Below are 20,870 nucleotides of genomic sequence, written 5' to 3'. Positions count from 1 at the left end.
AGAAATGGCTAAAGGGTACTTTCCACACTTTTTCAATACGGAAGCCAATCAACACGCCGTTCTACCCCATTTGCCTGAGGCTCACTATTACGACCCCGACAACATGCGTACCGAACAACGAGAAGCTTTCTACGCTTGGTACCAGGCTCACGCCTCGGACCCTTTCGACTTTCAGGAAGAAATGCTAAAGTATTGTCGTTCCGACGTGGACATTTTACGACGTTGCTGTGGAAAATTTCGAGAACTGTTCATGGAACACGGAGGGGTCGATCCTTTGAAAGAAGCTTGCACCATTGCCAAAGCGTGTTCCTTAGTGTATCGACAACGATTCATGCCTGAAAACACCGTAGCTGTCATCAGCCCTCAAACGACCCACTATGTCAAGCGTCAATACTCGGTCAAAGCCCTACGCTGGTTACATTACTTGTGCGACAAGGAAGACAAATGGATTCAGCATGCCCGCAACGGAGAGGGTGAAAAGACCATCGGAACGTATTCGGTCGATGGCTGGGACTTAGAAAACCCCAAGATCGTGTACGAGTTTGACGGCTGCTTATTTCACGGATGTCCCGTCTGTTACCCTGACCGTAGCACTAAAAATCAGTTTTTACAACGAACCATGGAAGACTTGTACCAGGACACTTGTCAGCGGCGCCTAAAGTTAGAACAGCAAGGATACCAAGTGGTGGAAATGTGGGAACACGAGTACGATCACCGTATGAAAACCGATCCCGAGTTTAAACGCCTCGTGGAAAGTTACCAGTTCATGGACCCGCTGAACCCGAGGGATAGTTTGTACGGAGGAAGGACCAATGCCACCTGTTTGCTGTACCAAGCCGACGAAGAGAAAGGAGAAGAAATCAAATACTTGGATGTGTGTTCGCTGTATCCCTACGTGTGCAAATATTGTCGCTTTCCTGTAGGGCACCCGCGATTGCTGACGGAACACATCGACCTGAAAAACATTCGACAATACGAAGGCTTGATCAAGTGTAAAGTTTTGCCTCCCACGAACCTATACCATCCCGTCTTACCTCACCATTGTCAAGGCAAACTGATGTTTCCCTTGTGCCGTACTTGTGCCGAAACGTGCAACCAGGACCAACCTTGTCATCACAGCCAGGAAGAACGTGCCTTGACGGGAACATGGGTCAGCGTGGAAATGTTCAAAGCTCTGGACATGGGATACCAACTGTTAGAAGTGTACGAAATTTGCCACTTTCCCAAGACACAACAGTACCACAAGGGTGACCCTACTCAGAAAGGCATTTTCGCCGACTTCGTGGATGCCTTTTTGAAACTGAAACAAGAAGCCAGCGGCTATCCTTCCTGGTGTCACACTCCCGAAGACCAAATACAATTCAAAGAGAAATACTACGAACAAGAAGGCATCTCTTTAGACCACATCGAAAAAAACGAAGGCAGGCGATCGTTTGCCAAAGTGATGTTAAATTGCTTGTGGGGTAAAATGGCACAACGACCGTGTTTACCCAAGACGGAATATTTGACAGAACCTTCCCGCTACTTCCAGATGATTCACGACAAAACCAAATACATGAAACACGTGGACGTCGTTCGAGAGGATTTGATCTTGGTCAATTACGAAGAAGATCTGGACTTTGTACAAGACGACCCTTTTGGAAATGTCATCATTGCGGCTTACGTGACAGCTCATGCTCGCTTAAAATTGTACGAAGCTTTAGAACTGTTAGAAGAACGCGTCCTGTACTTTGACACGGACAGTTGCATTTACATCCATCACCCGATTCAACATCACCCTGACATCGAAGGAGACCGTTTAGGAGCCTGGACAGACGAGCATCCCGATGACAAGATTCTAAGTTTCGTCAGTGGCGGCCCCAAAAATTACGGCTACGAATACCGGGACAAACAAGGAGAAGTGCACACGACGTGCAAAGTGAAAGGACTGACTCTGAATCATCGTACCAGTCGAGTGGTCAACTTTGGGGTATTGAAAGAAGCCTTGCAATCGGGAGAGGATGGAAACTTTAAAGTGACCACCTATCAACCGAACAAGATTGTACGTTTACCCACTCACCACATCGTCAGTCGACCCTTGGAAAAAGTCTATCAAATTGTATACCAGAAGCGAGTGCGACTTCCCAATCACTTTACGTTGCCGTACGGTCACGTCGGTATTGGTCTGTATATAAAAAGGAACCCTAGGCAAGATCGATAGTTCATTGTTCATTGAAGTAACTTACCATGTCGTTGACGAAGAAGAAACCAGATTGGTTTGGCTTGGACCCAAGAGGTGTCCCAGTATGCACGAGAGTTATTCAAGGAAAAAAGTTACTTTTCAACCCGTGTTAGTGACGGTGTCAGAAGAACCCGTCACCCAGGACGGGACTGTCGTGGACAGGCCTGAAAGACCCTTTCGGGAGGACACTTGTGTGACCTTACCCCCTACTATAGAACTGGTTAGAACTTTACCCAAAACATGTTGTACAGACACTTGTGTTTATTCCACGTTCATGGTTATCATGTGCCTTTTATTCTTGTACTTAAGCCTTTGGCTTTTATGTATTTTTGTCTTTCGTATTCATGTTTGAAACATTCAATAAACGTGTTCTGAAAAAGTATATAAACTCTTGTCTTGTTTGTTTTCGTGTCACAAGTGACATTTCTCACACAATGGCTACCTCTGCTGTCTCTGCTCCCTCTTCCTCTACTGTCAAAGTCATCGACGAACACTTAGATCGTGCCAGTTGGGAGGCTTTGTATCTTCGCCATCCCTTTAACATGCTCATTGCTGGACCTAGCGGTTCAGGCAAAACCGAATTTGTCAAACGTTTGATCGAACATAAACATCATTTGATCGATCGGCCACCTCAGCGGATCGTGTGGTGTTACAAAGAGTGGCAATCGGCGTACAGCCTCTTGCGAGAAAGTCAAGGCGATTCCATCGTGTTTGTGGAAGGCATTCCTAAAGAAGACGACGGTATAGTCTCTGACTCCCGTCAAACCCATTTGGTCATTTTCGACGACATGTTAGGAGAAGACGAAGAAGAAATTAAACTGTGGTTTACGCGCAAAGGGCATCACCGTAATGCCGGTGTCGTTTACATCACCCAAAATTTGTTTCAACAAAGTAAAGCCCATCGCACCATCAGTCTCAATGCGCATTACGTGGTCTTGTTTAAAAACTCCGAGATAAATCGCAAGTGCAAGTCTTAGCCAAACAGTTAGGAACGCCTTGGCTGACTCAGGCGTACGACGATGCCACTCAAACGCCACACGCCTATTTACTCGTCGATTTGAAACCTACGACTCCCGAGGATTTGCGATTTCGTACCCACTTGTTTCACCACTGGTGCCAAGACGGAGGGCCTGTCCTGTACACGTCTCCGTCCTCGACTTCATTTCACTCCCCATAAAAAAATCTATAAAAACCTCAGACCCTTTTCGTCTGTCTCACACAGTGTGAACATGACGTCCCTTCAGTCGCATCTTCCCGTCAAATTGATTCGTGCCTTGTATGGCATCAGTCGAGAAAAAGATCCACAAACACGAGCTCGTGTCTTAGAAGCTAGTCTCAAAGAAGTCTTACGATCGTTCACGGTGACGGCACGTCAACTACTCCAAGGAATCATTCAGATTCCTCATCAAACCAAACGCTTTTTTGATCGAAACAAAGTCGCTTTGGTCCAACTGGCTGATCCCCGCATCGACACTCAAACCAGAAAACAAATCTTTTTGAAACCTGGAGGGAGCGGTACTCTACGAGGGGTCATCATTCGCTCTCTCTTAAGATGGGATCCTAATGCCCCCAAAGTTATCCCCAAGACAAAAGTCCAACGAAGCCCCAAGAAGAAAAAGACCAGGTCCCCAAGGAGAACTTCTCCAGTGGCAGGACCCTCCTCTGACCAGACACCACCACCCCGGAAAAAGAAAAGAAGCCCCCAGAAAAAGAAACAGAGAAAAAGTCCCCAGAAAAAGAAAAGTCCACAGAAAACTAGTCGCAAGAGAGGCACTTCGGCCAGGACGCAACCTTACACTCGCAAACCACGACCTGCCACGGCGGTGACTGCGTCTCCGGCAGCCTCACGTTTGTCCACTTCTCCGTTAATGACACCCAGAACTGAAGAGTACTTGGAGACGTTGATCACACCAAGAACTTCTCCGTTGATGACCCCCAAAAGAACTTCCCCAGGGCAGGACCTTTCAATTTAGTGGCAGTGGCTGCTGCTCACAAAGTACCTTCTCCCAAAATCAAAGTTCAAGAAAGATCGGGCATGTTACAAAGTTTACTGGATTTGTCCAAGCAAGAACTGGCTCGATTTAGTCCGTTACGTACCCCTGCACGACGTGTCATGCCTGTCCTCAAACTAATACGACGAAAAGACAATCAGTGGCGACGCGTTCCAGTATAAAAAAGGCCTGTGACCAAGTCGGGTATCAGTGTTTTTTGGTGCTCCTGAAGACTCAAAGATGTCACCCTCCAGAAAACCCCAAGGAAAGAAAAGGAAAGGACTGCCACCACGTTTAGCCAAACATGGGGACATGTTATCTGTCCTGTCCAAAGCTTCTCCACCCCTACGAAAAAAACTCATTCAAACAGCCTCCAAAGAGGTCATCGATACCGTGTGCGAATGTTGTTTGAACGTTTTGAAAGGCACGATCCCTTTGTCCAAACACCAGAAACAATGCTTAGGCAAACATCGTCACGTTCTTCGCCAAATGGTTCAAAAGAAAATTCCCATTCGTCAAAAAAAGAAGATGTTAGTGCAACGTGGAGGTATTTTACCTCTCTTGTTAGGCCCCATACTGAAAGGAGTCTTGGGAACCATGTTGGGAGGACTGGTGGGAGCAAGATAAAAAGGCCTCGGAAGTTCCAAGATCTCAGAATCGACCCATAACAACCCCATGGAAGAACGAAAACTAGCTTTAGTGCCTTACAAACGATGGATGGAATACCATCGGTGGCAAGAACAACACACCCCGCATTTACCTCCCAATCCCAATTGAGCGAGATGTCCCAGTTACAACACGAATTGCAGTCCTTGATGGATCGCCAAGATTTGTCCGAAACAGAAAAATCGCAAAAGTACGGTCAACTCTTGCAACGACTGCAACTCTTTCACCAGAAAGCTTTAGACGAAACAGCTCTACCCACTCTGAAAGATTTTAAGACCTTGATGAAAAGTCCAGCACCATCACCAGTACCAGTACCAGTACCAGTGACCAAGACAGAAAAAGGAAAAGAAGAAGAAGAAGAAGGGTTTCAAACTCCACCAGAAAAAGTACGCAAGTTAACAACACCACCTACCTCCAGAATTGGATGGATTAAAAAGATGATGGCCACCCCTTTCTTCATTACAAGAGAAAAAGAAAGTGAAGACAGAAGTGAAGACAGAAGTGAAACAAGAACCGATATCCCCCGCTCAGACATCCTCCTCCTCTTCAACACCTATTGCCGGTCGCACACGCAAAGCATTGCAATCCAAGAAAATACCCCAAGAGAAAAAGAGTAGCATCCTCCAAGAGTGGGTGCCTTATTAACACACCAACCAACACAAAAAGATGAAAAAAGTCTTAGCCAGCATTTACTACGATCCCTCCCATCCTGCAGGTTACGCAGGAGTTCAAAAATTGTATCGTGCTGCCAAAACGCGACTGAAAAGTCTCCGTTTACCTCAAGTGCAACGATGGTTACAAGAACAAGCTACCTACACTTTACACAAACCCATTCGACGCAAGTTTGCCAGAAGTCGCACCCGAGTGTAAGGCATCGATCATCAATGGCAAGCCGATTTAGCCGATGTCTCTCATTTGGCCAGCTACAATCGTGGCTACAAATATTTGTTTTGTGTCATCGACGTCTTTTCCAAATTTGCCTGGGTCGTGCCCTTGACTTCCAAATCGAGCAGCGAGTTAGTGCGAGCCCTGCAACGAGTGTTGAAACAAAGCTGTCGTCACCCTCTTCGATGGCAAACGGACAAAGGTACCGAATTTCTGAACCAAGCTTTCCAAAAAGAATTAAAGAAACGTGACATTCATTTTTTTACCACCGAGAATCCCGAAACCAAAGCCAGCATCGTGGAACGTTTTCAACGCACTTTGAAAGAACGCATGTGGAAATATTTTACGCATCACCACACTCTGAAGTACATCGACATCTTACCGCACCTGGTGCAAGCGTACAACCAATCTTACCATCGAAGCATCGGACGTGCCCCGCAAGACGTGACTCCCGACAACGAAGTGTTGATGTTTGAGCGCCTGTTTGGTACGTCCCCGACGAGGGCTGTCTCCAAGAAAAGTGGAATGTTGGCCGTAGGAGATTGGGTGCGCATTGGCAAAACCAAACGCACTTTCGACAAAGGTTACTTACCTAACTGGACGACCGAATTGTTTCGCGTCACTGGACGAGTGCATGGCCGTCATCCTGCCGTCTATAAATTACAAGACATGAACGGAGAAGTGCTCAAAGGAACGTTTTATTTGCCCGAGTTACAACGTGTCACCAAAAAAGAAGACGACGTGTACGACATCGAAAGAATTCTCGAACGCAGAACCCGTAAAGTGGGCAAACGACGTGTCAAAGAAGTCAAAGTACGTTGGAAAGGATATCCACCCAGTTTTGATTCTTGGATCGACGCTTCGCAAATCATCGACTATAAAAAGAAGTGACCATCATGCCTTTTCACACAGACGCAGCTACGTCGACCACTCCTCCTTCACCTAGTTCTTCTGTGCAAGATTTACAAAAACAACCCTTGTGGGTGTGGTGTGGAGAACGTGTGCCTAAAACGCAAATCGTCTTTTTCTGCCAAATCTTCGTGGTGTATTGTGTCATCGGGGCAGCCATCGCCAATTTGAGTTTGCAACAAGGAGACAAACAATTGTGGACCATTTTATTGAGCAGTTGCATCGGTTACCTGCTTCCTAATCCCTCCCTGAAATTCACCTCGAACGGGAACCCCGGGAACCTTGTGTCCAGTGCCAGTGCCAGTCACCACTTCAACCACAACCAGAACCCCATTTTAGACGGAGACACGCCTCTGACGTCCAGTAACCCCTCGGACAGCCACAGAACTCTGGAATTATGAGTCACCAAAGCCAATTTTACTTAACTTTACCCAGTGACAGTTCCATGGAGGTGTTTCCCAAGAACACGTTGTGCTGTTACACGGCCAAATTACCTCAGGCCATCCAGTTAGATCACGAAGCCCATTGGTAAGTGGCTTCAGTAGAAATCATTCACCCGACCCAAGTCCTCAATGTCCTTCCCAATCAAAATTTTTTTGATGTGGAAGTTCATGACGAGCAAATGCAACAGTGGATGGATAGCAATGTCAAATATGACAAGAAAACCCGTACACAAAAGTACACCACCTATCACTTGTTCATTCCCCCAGGCTATTATTTTAGTGGTCAACATTTGGTCAGCACCATAGCCTCCAGGTTTAATGTCGTGTTTCTGAAAGCTTTGGAGCATGTCAACAAAAGTGTCACCATGGAGTACCACAAAGCAGCTCGTCGCTTCTTGATGAAATTTGAACGAAGTAAAATCATGTCCATTTTATTTTGTCCTGAATTGTTTGACATGTTGGGCGGAGACATGGACATGAGAAAGGCCATGCTCAAGAAAAACGAATTACCCATCGTTTACGACAACGAGTCTTTTAGCAAGTTATTTCGTGCCCCGGTAGAACTGAACCAAGGACTGAATTTGATGTTCGTGTATTCCGATGTGGTGGAGTACAACGTGGTGGGACACACCTCCGTACCGTTACTGCGTGTCATTCCTTTCAAAGTAGATTCTGCCACGAACACTGACGAGGAAGGTGGAAACACTTACCACGTCCACCGCGAATTTGTCCATCCTCACTATTTGCCTGTCAGTAAGTCGTATTTGGACACGGTCAACATTGCTATAAAAGGAGATCTGGGACAAAATATTCCATTCACCAAAGGAAAAGTCACGGTGAAACTCCATTTTCGAAAACGGTTCTCTCACGACTCGTAAGTATGTCATGTATCCAGTGTACCGAGGGGTTGCTCGACAGCGAGGACACGGCTTAGGAGACATGTTAAAATCGGCCTTTCGTTCGGTGGCCCCGGTGTTGAAACCGATGGTGACACGCGGATTGCACGCCTTGAAAGATGCGGCACTGACGCAAAGCAAAGAATTTCTCCAAAATGTCATCATCGACAAACAAAACCCTAAAGAAGCCTTCATGAGGGCAGGCAAAAATGTCTTGCTGCAAACGGGCAAAGACATTTTAGGCCAACGAGAGACACCTATAAATGCCCTGCACGCTACCGAGTCAGGTATTCAGCAAGGACAAGGCAGAAAGAGATGACGAAGAAAACACCCTTTCACCAGACTTCAAGCGAGAAAGGCCAAGAAAAGAAGAACCGTTCGAGACTTAGACGTTTTCGATTATTGAGAAAAGAGACAAAAAAAATGATGCACCTAGAATTTTGCGCTTGTTCCAAGACGGAACTGGACCTGTTTGCCATGCCCCCCACGATGATGACGATGCAAGAATCCCAGTGGGTGGAATTTCACCCCGTCTCCTCACTGACCGATTCCGCTCCCATCGAGTTTGAAATCAAAGGACAGCCCGAAGATTACATCGATCTGAATAGCAGTTACTTGTACCTGAAAGTCAAAATTCTAGATAAGACTGGAGGTGCTATAGACGATGAAGCAGTAGCTCCCGTCAACAATTTCATGCATTCCTTGTTCAGTGGAGTGTACTTGTACTTGAATAACAAACTGGTCAGTAGCAGCATGGATACTTACCCTTATCGTGCCTACCTGGAAAATCTCTTGACGTACGGAATAGATGCCAAGAACACTCATCTCAATGCCTGTGTGGTATGGGAAGCTGACGAACCTACCAAGTTTGAAATATTGGAAACTGATGAAAAGAAAGACAACAATGATGGATTTCTAGAACGAAGAAAGAGAATCACGGGAGCCGACACAAGTTTAGAACTGATGGATCGTTTGCATTTGGACATGTGGTTGCAAGAAAAGTATTTGCTGAACGGGGTGGATGTCCGCCTGAGACTGAATCGTAGCAGTACCGCTTTCCATTTATTGGCTGATAGTGACGGTTACAAAACCAAAATCCAAGAAGCCAGACTCTACGTACGCCATGTGGAAGTGTTACCTAAAGTGGGAAACGACATCAGTCAGAGGTTGAGCAGAACGACTGCCAAGTATCCCATACGACGCGTGGAAGTGAAAACCTTCACCATTCCCAAGGGACAGCGATCCATGATCGAAGATCATCTGTTCCAAGGACAGTTACCCAAACGTTTGATCGTTGGTATCGTCGAGAATACAGCCTTCAACGGAGCTGCCGAAAAAAATCCTTTCTACTTTCAACACTTTGGCGTGTCCAAAATCGAAGTAAGTCGCGATGGCAAGACCTTGTGTACCCGACCTTTCGAACCTGACTTTACCAAGAAGAATTACTTGAGATCGTACTTGTCCCTGTACGAAGCCACCGGACAGTTAGGAACCAATACCAGTCACGGTATTACGTACGAGGATTATGCAGGAGGTTACGCTTTGTGGGCTTTCGATTTCACTCCAGACCAAGGCAGCGACGAGGGACATTTCCACCCTATAAAATCCGGCCAGATTCGTGTGGAAATTCAGTTTAAAGACCGAGACCCTGATGAAACGGTGAACGTCATCCTGTATGCAGAATTCGATAATACCATAGAAATCAACAGTTTGAGAGAAGTCATCCTAGATTACTAGAAACCATGGAATACTGTTATCCCTCTTTACCTAGTGGAGAAACTTTTAGTGTTGGATTATTGTTAAAAAATGTTAGAGATGTTGTTGTTTAGTGTTAAGTGATTTTTGAATAAAAAATGTTGTGTTTTGAAAAAATTGTTTGATGTTATATTGTTGGATTATTGTTAAAAATGTTAGAGTTGTTGTTTAGTGTTAAGTGATTTTTGAATAAAAAATGTGTTTTGAAAAAAATGCCTTTGTATTTTGTTTAGCTATAAGAATGTTAGATTGATGCTCTTTCATTTCTTACTATCCCTCTCATGACACTCACTAAACGTTGCGACTCAAAAACCGTGTGGGGGATGTTTTCCTTCACGTCCGCGCTTTGACTTTAAGAACCGGGTTGTTTCCAATCTAACCATCCATTATCGACTCATCCTCCTACGAAGATGTGCTCCAAACTAGCTAAGCTCAACGAAGCCTACGTGAATTTGCATAGGGTCAGACACAGTCTGATACCGAAGCCAGAAGAAATAGAGAATGTGAGAATGCTAAAAATCACTGAAGACCTGATAGAAGAGCTCTTCAGAGAAGAAGTGAACAGGGAGAAAGAAGAATGGACAGAGAAGTACAGACTTCAGAGACAGCAACAACAGCAGCAACAGCAGCAACAACAGCAACAGCAGCAACCTGAAGCTGACAGAGGCTTTGTCGATTGTCGTATCGACACCAAAGATTTCTTCTTCTCTTTCCGAAGAAGCAGACCTATCGCCAGAAAGTCTATCCTCAGAGGACATCGCATTCTTAGAAACTAAAAAAGAATGCCATAGCAAACAAAAAAAACAGCCCTTTTCAGGGCTACCCCAATACTCTAGAAAAGAAATAACGATCGATTTGCCAATGTGTGTAGGTAGAGTAGTGTGAAAATAAACACTAACTCTTTTTTTAAAAAATGTGAGGGTATGTGTTTGTGTGTTTGTGTTTGTAAGTGGTTAAGTAGGTTGGTATGGATAGTAGATTAAAATGATGTCTTTTTTTTTTGGTGTTTGAGGTGTAGATTAGGAGTTAGATTGGATTGCTTTGCTTATGTGGATAGTCTATTGAAGTGATTTATAAAAAAAATTTAAAATAGTGATGGGTAGCATAAAAAAGTGAGTGAGTGTTTCTTTTAGGTCCGCGCGTTGTTGTTTTTTTGGTTATGATCTAGGTAAGATCAATTTTATGTTTTTAGGGGATGTTTTCCATCACGTCCGCGCTTTCACTATAAATTGAATCTCGCTGGGCAATCTAGCTACCCTTGTTGATTGATCAACACAAGAATGAATAGCAGAATAAGCAAACTTCTTGAACTCCAGATACATCTGGAATATGTCAGGCGCCTGTTAAATGAACTGGCCGCGGAGGCTATAGTAGAAGAGGAAAGAATGAAGAACGAAGAGGAGGAGAGAAGACAGAGGGAAGAGGAGGAAAAGAAACTAGAAGAGAGGATGTCGTACAATATTCCCGAGACAGAGGATTGGGGTGTTGAAGCGAATCATCTTCCCTCTGCGCTCCCCAGAAGAAAGGTGAAAGGAGACTGGGGAAGAAGATGCGTGTGTGGCGCCAGGCCAGGAAGGTGCAACCATTAGATAGGTGCATCTGGAGTTAAAAAAGACAGCCCTTTTAAAGGCTACCCAATACTCTAGAAAAGAAATAACTATTAATTTGCCAATGTGTGTAGGTAGAGTAGTGTGAATATAAACACTAACTCTTTATTGATAGTGAGAGTGTATGTGTTTGTGTGTTTTTTGTTTGTAAATGTTCAAGGAAGTTTGTGTGAATAGTAGATTATGGGTTTCTTTATTGTTTCTTAGCGTATGTGGAGAGTATAGTTTGGGTTTGATTATATGAAATGAGAAAAGTGGGGGATGTTTTCCTTCACGTCCGCGCGTTGCTTGGTCATGATCTAGGTAAGATCAATTTTACGTTTTTAGGGGGATGTTTTCCATCACGTCCGCGCTTTCACTATAAGAACCCACCACGTTCGTCATTATAACCATTCTACGGAATAATAAAAAACGAAGATGGTGGTTGCAAGTGACTTGTTCAACAATTTGGTACATATATACAACTGGATAATAGATGGTATCTATGTAGTGGAGAGACTAGAAAAAGAATGGAAAATAGCAGAGTACCTGGACTACGCTAAATGTCTAAACATAGCAAAAGAACTGATAGCAGGAATGATAGAAGAGGAGGAAAAGAGATTGAGAGGTATGATAAATCCCACCTATGTCAGATTGGGAAGCCTAAAGGAAGCACTTGACAATGCAAGCAAAGTCAGGTGTTTTCTTGAAAAAATGTCACATGGGACAGAGTGCTCTCATGTGGAGAGAGGTCAGGAAAGACTTAGGAAAGGAGAGGAGTTGATGAGAAAAGTGATGGAGGTAGAGGTAAAGAAGATTAAAGAGAGATGGTATAAAGAAAGAAAAGATCAGGAAAACAAAAAGAAACAGGCTGATTTTGATAGGCTAAATCAGAATTGGATCAAAGTCCAGGAAAAGTTTAGAGCCTTGGGCCATCAGACTGGATGCCAGAGGAGAAAAAGAAGAAGAAAGGAATAATGGAAAAAGTGAGGACTTGGTGGAAGAAGTTAAGGAGTTAGAAGAAGAAGAAGAAACCCAAAGACCCTTTTCAGGGCCAGCCATATTTCTCGAAAAGAGATAGCCTTTCAATTGCCTACCCTTTTTTAAATTTAAATTTAAATTTAAAAAAAATTTTAAAAAAAATCCCATATTCAATTCCCCTTGTCCCTAGACAAACCCAAACTCTATTCCCATGTTAATTTCCCTTGTCCCTAGACAGACCCAAACTCTATGTTAAATTCCCATTGTCCCTAGAGTGACCCACGATTTTTCTCCATGTTAAATTTCCATTGTCCCTAGAGTGACCCAGGGGTGTTTTTAATGCTAAGTCCCATTGTCCCTAGGGTGACCCCATTTACTACTCACTGTCAACGGCTTACAGGTACGGAACCTAGTTGTAATAAGGACAATCAGTCGTGTTCTCTAGCCTTATTCATTCTAACTAAATGTTCAACAGCGGTGCTGCTCACGAACTATGTCATTTTAATGGTCTTCGGCTTCTTGGCGCCTGGATATTTTGCATGGTTTTTGTCTTTGTTCCAACCGACTCGTAGTGGAAGATAAATTCTGACCTCCTCATATTTGTTGCCTATCGTCATTGTCATCCCTTATAAGAAGCTAATACAACTGATCGGTGACAACTTTAGTTTCCATGTCAGTTAAGATCATGTAGAGTACAACCCTAAACAAAGTAATCTAGCTAATTTTTGTTGTCTTCTAGCAATTACTGATATTTATTCAACAACTTCGGGACATTCTCAGCTTGACTGGACATTTTTCTACCTTTGCAAGACAGTTTTTGTGTTAGAGACTTTTATTTGGTCAAATTGTACTAGATCATATTAAAAACTTCTATCACTTTTCTAAATAATTTATTTGAATTATGAAAATGGTGTATACCCTTGAGTCCGGTGATGAGCAAGCTTACGTTCTTTCTTCCGACGCAGACAGCAGGCCAGAACTATAATCACTATAATACAGATTGCCAACAACGATCCAAGTACTATAAGTCCTATCTCTTTCACTGTAATGATAATGATAATAATAATAATAATAATAATAATAATAATGATAATAATAACAATATTGAAGCTAAGCTGTTCTCTCAAAGCCCTACTAGATTACAAAGAAGTAAATGAAATATTGCATGCACAAGTTTTGTTACTGGTAATTCTTATTCTAATAAAAGTTCAGAAAGGCAACAAGCGATAAGTACATTGAACTGGTTGATATTTTGACCACATTGAAACAGAATTTCAATTAATGAGTAAAATATACTCCAGTTAGAACGAACAAACTTCCTTTTATAAAGTGGTTTGGTATTTGCATCTTATTTTAAATCAAAAGAGTTTCGACGAAATCTTTGCGAAAGAGACAGTGATGATTTATTTCTGCTTTTGCCCACTCAAGCACTGATGTTGAGATTGTAGTCTTAACGTCCTTTGATCTGGGCTCTGCGGACTTTGCTCGCCTATGAGAACATGTATATTCTAATTCATTGCATGATTAGACTAATCGATGGACGCTAATGTCAAATAAAAGTATTTGTTCATTCAAAATATTTGCTGATAATAAATTAGTAATTGTAATGAAAAATGGGTAAACATTATAGAGCAGAATAAAGATCATATATCCAACTACAACGCTAAATCAGTCAAAACAGCCAAGTCTTGGCGCTGTCGAACTCGTTCCATTAGTATCACATGTCCGACAAGCTTTAAATAGCTGTTGCAGAAAGTGAGGAAACGTCGTATAATTTAAAGCCCTCGGGATTAGAATTTCTCTCTAGAAAAAAATGTCCGTCGCATTTATTTCTGTATTTTAAATTCAATCATGAACAAAGACAATATGTGCTAAGTCTAGTGATCAAATCTGAAATACGAACGACCAATGTTTACTTTACTATGATATTTTCTAATGAATATATGAAAATTGTATTAATTGGTGTTGTGTCTGATAAAAATCACGTTATGGTTATTCATAATCAAATCAATATCACTTGCTTAGAAATAACACTGTCTTTGAACTCATACAGCATCAGCATATCTGCTTACACTACTTGAATTGCGCAATAAAATCCATGTGGACAGTAGCGCTATTTTAATTGGAGTGTCGTTTGTCCACAGATGCAAACTTTAACTATAGATACCTATACATGATATATTAACACTGTGCATTGTGTTTATTCGTGTTTGTTTTGTTGTTGTTTTTATTGGACACAAAGTCAGTATCACTTATGGAAGCAGCCTAATCAAAAGTTCATGTTAAACCAAGCAAAACCATTTAGTATTCTAGTGAGTGATAGCAGCACAAATGCGACATCATTCTATACTCGATACATTTTTATAATAAAGTAAATTTGTGACTTTGCGAAGATGGTTAATAATAGGTCATAGAGACCACTTATGAAAACTGACAGCGATCACGAACTTTAATATATTCATTGTTCCGCTTTAATCCATCAGCTTCCATAAATATGTGTATAAATTTGATTCACATATACAATCATACATAGTTAAGCTACATACCAGCCTGCCTGCCTGCCTACCTGCCGACCTACCGACCTACCTACCTACTAATACACACACACACACACACACACACACACATACATACATACATACACATATGCCATACCTACACCCATCGTGTCTTACGGATTGCCTACTTAGCCATGTGGACGCCAATCGTTTGAAAATTGTGGTTCTGGACTTCCATTTTATAAATTACAGAGATAAACAGAGATAAACTAATGCTAATTACATACAGATGGATGGAAAATATAACTGATAAATCACTAACTACTTTGACAAAGAAATATTCACTTGAACAGCTGCAGAAAAGGAGCTTTGACGTAGTAGATTTATCAGAACTTTCGTCTGCATTATGGGACTACATCTTACGTAGAAACCGTTAATGAAAATATTCCGTTTTACCAGCAGTTTTAATGTGTCATGTAATGAAGTAGTTTACCTGTTAGTTCGTCAGTACTCCCAGTTGCTTTAGAAACTAAAGAAAAGAAATATATATATATATATATATATATATATATATATATATATATATATATATATATATATATATATTCAGTTTGATATTCAGACTTCCAAACTGCCAACGATTTAATAGTGAAATGTTCAATAAGTGTTTAGTAACACCACACTTGCAAGTAGTTTGTTAAGCCTTTTCTTATATTAGAAATTTTGTTATGTTTAATATTCTATCTTGAAATAAACGTCCGATAATGTGAATATCCATAAAGATAAGAAGTCACAAACTAAAGCCATGATGAATAAACGTACAGTTTTAATATGATCATTATAACGCTTTAACTTTTTAAATTGAAAGTCTAGATTTTTTTCCATAGCCTTCTTAAAAAAGGTCATTGAGGATTAAACAATGTTACCAAATGTGTTATCATTGTACCTTTTCTAAATCTCTATCTCATAAACTTAAATGCATATAAATTTCACAATCATATATCAAGTAATACTAGCAAAATGTACATCCGACAACAAAGTAAGGACTGACTGCCCTGTCAAATTTTCTTAAATTTTTAATTGAAAGGTACCAATAATTATATTTTGCCTTAATCAAGTTATAAATATTAGAACTTTTAATTATGACTGATAATTTAAATCTGAATGATAACAATGCAAAATTGTTGTGAAATGTGAGATGTTGTGCAATTGTAAAAGTAAAATAGTCCTTAAGTATAGTCGATCTTTTTCTGAGATTTTTATTGCTTTGCTTTAGTCATGTAAGCCATTTTGGAAGATGTAGCGGTTTTGTTATTTGCGACTGTGTCGTATTTATTTAATATGCACAATAACAAAATGTTTCAGATTTGACTCTGGTATAAGTATTTTGCCAAGATACGTGAAAAGGTGTTGGGAAGTTGCTTTAGCAAATCTAACATAACAAGATGGACGGTTAAACAGAAGGCCATTCGTGCTGAGCAATACAGTCATGAAAAACCTCAATGCTGAAACTCTGTTGACTTACGTATACACTTGTGAAACTCCTTTTGTGAAAACAAATTTGTAAAAAGCCATATTGATGGTACAACAATGAAGATCACAAAACATTTATACTTTCAACCTTATAACCTTATACCCATTAGGGTGATAACTCATGTACATGTTTCAGCTGAAAGTAATATATGAAAAAAAGTCAAGATCAATTCAGCAGCAAAAGAAATACATTAAAAATTGATTTGCATATGCAAATACATTCATTATAATTATCAGAAGCAGACGCGTACATGACAAAAGTCGGCTTGCGCCACGTTGAAATAATGTTCAATTCCTTTCACATCTCTCATTCACCAGTTCATATATTTGAATTACTAATATCGAGTTATCACAAGGTGATTTATCGTAATTATAAATTAAGTACCACAGATTCACAATTCGCATCATTGAAAAACGCAATCAAGTCGCAAAGAAGTCGCTTGATGCATTTGTTGAAAATAAACATCACGGTATTTAAGAGTAGCTAAATTCCAAGTGAAAGTAGAAGCTGCATGTACTCATAGAATCCATACTGCATGGCAGAAAATGATGTACATTTCATAATAGTGATAACACCGAAAGGTTTAGGATAACCAAACTTAATTACAGTCACAACAGTATGGCTTGATTGTTTCTTTCAATGATGCGTTGTTGTCCTTCCCCTAATTAAAATGTGATTACGAGATACTCTGTAAGTCCTAATGAGAAGAGATTAAGTTGAAAATAATGTATTCCCAGTTGTAACTACTATATATCAAGTCCTATGTAACATTCACTATTGATTATGAGTTAGCTAAGTTGCAATTACAAAATAGATAACTATTACATAAACTAACTCGTAATTACGAACTAGTATTTACAAAATAGTGACGTGTAACTACAAACGAGAGAAAATAATGGCTCAGACATCACCTAACCGGTGTAAATAGTATCATTTTAGCTAATTTCGCTCATAGGTTTAAGCTTATTCACGCATTTTAATATTTTGGTTTGTTTCAGTTTGTTTTCTTTACTCACAAATCTGCTTGGTACTTTTTGCAAAGGATGTGTAAGAATAGTTGTCACTTAACATACGCATTATTAAGTTCATCACTTTTAGTCCTATAACTGTTGTAAATAATCACAGGTTTTTCCACAAACCGAACAATGTCTATAACGTTTTGCAAGAAGAGCAAACATATGTTGAAAGGATGTTTGTGTAAAATAGATTTCAGTAAGCAGCAGGTTAGTCAAGAGACTTAGATGAAGGCCACAATAAATCTGGGCCTTTTATTAATTTTTCCCACAGTAAAAATGCAGGTTTCCATATATAAAAGGAACCGCCTTGTATTCTAACTGAAAGGTAAAATCTGTGCATGTTCAGAAAAGTTGCCAATCTCTTAGAATGCTGTAGAGACATAAGGGCTGACAGTTCCTTCCTCTCTCTCTCTGACACGCACTGACTCAGGTCTTTGAAGTTTCTATGCTTTATTTTTCGTGAAATTATGTTACTTCTGTTTCAAAAAGCCCTTATCATATGTAGAATATTTAGCCATGTTGAAATGTTTTATTTAGCAATATGCCAGGCATACAACGTCTACTTATTGACATAAATAACACTTGATCGCTGAAATACATAGAGGTGCAATAACATTAAAAAAAACGAGTACATGCACGGAGACTTTGTTGGTATAATAAAACCTTTACCTTGCGCAGGATGTTGGAGTGGTGAAGAAGCACATTAAGTGATCGCCTTAGGAAGACAAATAAAACACTTGGCTGCTTGGAAAATTTCTTATGTCAGATGTCATTAATGTTTACAAATTTTTAAATGGTCATCGGCTAATCCTTATTAAACGACACATTCACAGTAAAGCTTGAGAAACTATATTGCGCACATCAGGCCCTATAGCAGGAAGCTGGCCGCTTTGACGTTATTGAAATCTAGGAAGACGTAGACTTTGAGACAGCAGTTCCTCACTCATGCCACAAAACCTGTACCTTGATTGGTATCGCCATCTTCCTGACGCAAATGAAGAGTTTAAAAAGATGGAACAGTGCACGTCTTCAGCGCTTTAAGGATGGAACGTGCCGACAATAACTTTTGCAGGGGTATCAAGTCTGAGGCAATCTCCCGATCTTCCATAGCTAAGCAGGACCGATTCTTGCCACTATCCATGTCATTCCATTCACATCAGCTATATGTTCTATGACGTGAAGCAGAATGAGAGGAAAAAGAACAATGAAGACAGTACAACGCAAGGCCAGAAATGTGGCTACGATTTCTCGTAATACGAAGCCAACACCTTTTATTGGCATTCTTAATCCTTATTATATGTTACCCTTTGACGGAAGAAGTGTACGGCCTCTACCCCTTTCAAAAGTGCCACCAGAATAACCTCACCTAACAGAGGCTGCTACCAAAAACTAACAGTCTAGAAGAAGTCAGGGAGTAGTCGGTTTATCACTGACCAGGATAACCCGGACCACATTTTGGTTGAAGAATTGCGTAGAGTGCGACACTCGTCGAGAAGCAAGTCATTTAACGCCGGGACGTCAATGTTCATACCCAGGATATCAAAGTAATTTTCTGTACCTGTCACGTTTGTGGACTCAGTACTGCAGATCATTGACATTAGGTCCACAACGTCCAAGTCTGACATACATTTGTAGATTGGTAACTGTGGCAAGATACACATTTAGAGTGGTTGCCAGACTCATGTTTCCAGTGTTTCCAAAGCTTTCACTTGGTCTTGTCCATGGTATACATTTTTGGGTGACAAAAATAGAACAGACATTATACACAGGAGTTCCCCGGGACAATTTATTCTTAATGAACGTGGGGAGGGCAAGTGAGGAGCTAATCACTATGACAATTTACATATAACAGGGCGAACGTGATAGGCGACACATGTAGACTATTGGAGCGTGGCTTTTAATACTTATCAAGTGGATGCTAATATATCACATTTTCTAATGAAAGTTATTTCTTAGAAAGGCCACATGATTGTAAAAGTAATACCACCAAGGCATAACATATAATAACGACGAAGTGGACGCTATGACTAAACTATATTCAGAAAACCTAACTCTACTTATCCGACCGTAATGGAAACTATACAGCAATATAATTCAGTTTTCTTTAGTGCACACAATAATAATACACCAAAACAGGCTTTAACAATGTGAGGGGACACACTCAGTGCAGATACATACCAATGGCGCCTAGGTGTGTGTGGACGATACAGTTATAATTAAAATGAAAGACAGAGAGAGGTCTGTTGACGAAAGGAGAAGCACAAACGGTTGGAAAATTGAAATGGAGTATACAATTTATGTCATTTGGTTTTAAATCAACGGATAATATAGTGAATAAAGTGGACAAGTAAACACGAGAACACGACATATGGTGGTTTTGGACCTAGGACTAATAGTATAATACGTTTAAGATATGCTACTAATAGTTTAATATGTAAGTCACACAGAGAGTTTATAAATATATAGATATACATTTTTATTGAACATGAAGCGGTATTTGTTCATGTACTATAGGGTAAATGCACTTACTGTATCGTCTTTTTGTGAAGAAGTGTCGATAATAAGTTATGGAGTCTTTCATTGAATACAACTGTTTGTATAAAACTTGATGCCAATGTATATTGGATAATTATTTTGTAGAATGAAATGACGTAGTTTCATAATCATCGATGCCAATTTTAGGAAACATACGCAGATAAAATCCTTTATCCAAAACCATTGCAAACTGACACTGAAAACCCAGTTTCATGAGCACATGTCTTCGTCTTGGTACAACCTTACAGAAGACAAATAATGTAACCACTCAACTATGATTGTCTTGTCTTGGTGTCAACATAATATTATATTATCCCGACACTGACAATGGTTCAGCTACGGTTAAAGTGCGTATTCGTGTATTTATTGAATTATTACACCAAATACCAAAGAGATAGTTGCAATATTTTTAGCTAGTAATATTCAAACTATTTTCAATTTCTACAGCATATTCATTTGATTGAAGAAATATTCATATATGTATAGTTTGCCGTAATAGGTAATATTAAGATTGCAGGTCTCAAACTATGAAGAAAACCAACAAGTATAGTAACATCAAGAAATAATGTATTTCCCTAGAATACAAAGGGAAAATTCAAAAGCACTTTCAATAATGCGAATTAAATGCTATTACAAGTTAAAACTATATAATATTTCGAATGAATTCAAATAATCATAAATATCCTGATGTACTAAGAGCCTTACATGTCACAATTATATAATCCAACATATCCTGGAAGGAGTTCTCAATAGTCCCAATATAGTGCTTAAAGCCAAAAAGTAAATGAGCACTTCGTAATTCCAATGACTAATGTTTTAAAAAAATAATTCCTTTCGGATTATATCTGAGCACAGTAGTAAATGATACCACATACTTAACTTAAAACATGAATTGACTATTGTTCACAAAACATCTTAAGGTACAAACTCCACTTGACCTGCGAGGTAATAGGT

The 20,870-nt window shown here is 40.4% G+C and overlaps 1 protein-coding gene across 2 annotated transcripts in view; it reads right to left on the bottom strand.

Annotated features, from left to right (window-relative positions):
* Window positions 1–20,870, bottom strand: part of LOC149793337 (neural cell adhesion molecule 1-like) — a 47,795-nt gene that overhangs the window by 12,322 nt on the left and 14,603 nt on the right. Inside the window, exons 6-7 of one of the 2 annotated variants that reach the window (XM_089967311.1) lie at window positions 15,325–15,360; window positions 13,252–13,375 (exon numbers count right to left, since the gene is read on the bottom strand). In XM_089967311.1, the coding sequence (XP_089823437.1) occupies window positions 13,252–13,375; window positions 15,325–15,360 (160 nt within the window). The remainder of the gene's footprint in view (window positions 1–13,251; window positions 13,376–15,324; window positions 15,361–20,870) is intronic. The other variant, XM_089967310.1, reaches the window with a different exon arrangement.

Source organism: Sinohyriopsis cumingii, chromosome 8 (assembly GCF_028554795.1).
Source record: "Sinohyriopsis cumingii isolate HCF-2022 chromosome 8, ASM2855479v2, whole genome shotgun sequence".
Lineage (NCBI taxonomy): Eukaryota > Metazoa > Mollusca > Bivalvia > Unionida > Unionidae > Sinohyriopsis > Sinohyriopsis cumingii.
This window is presented reverse-complemented; position numbering and strand designations above follow the sequence as displayed.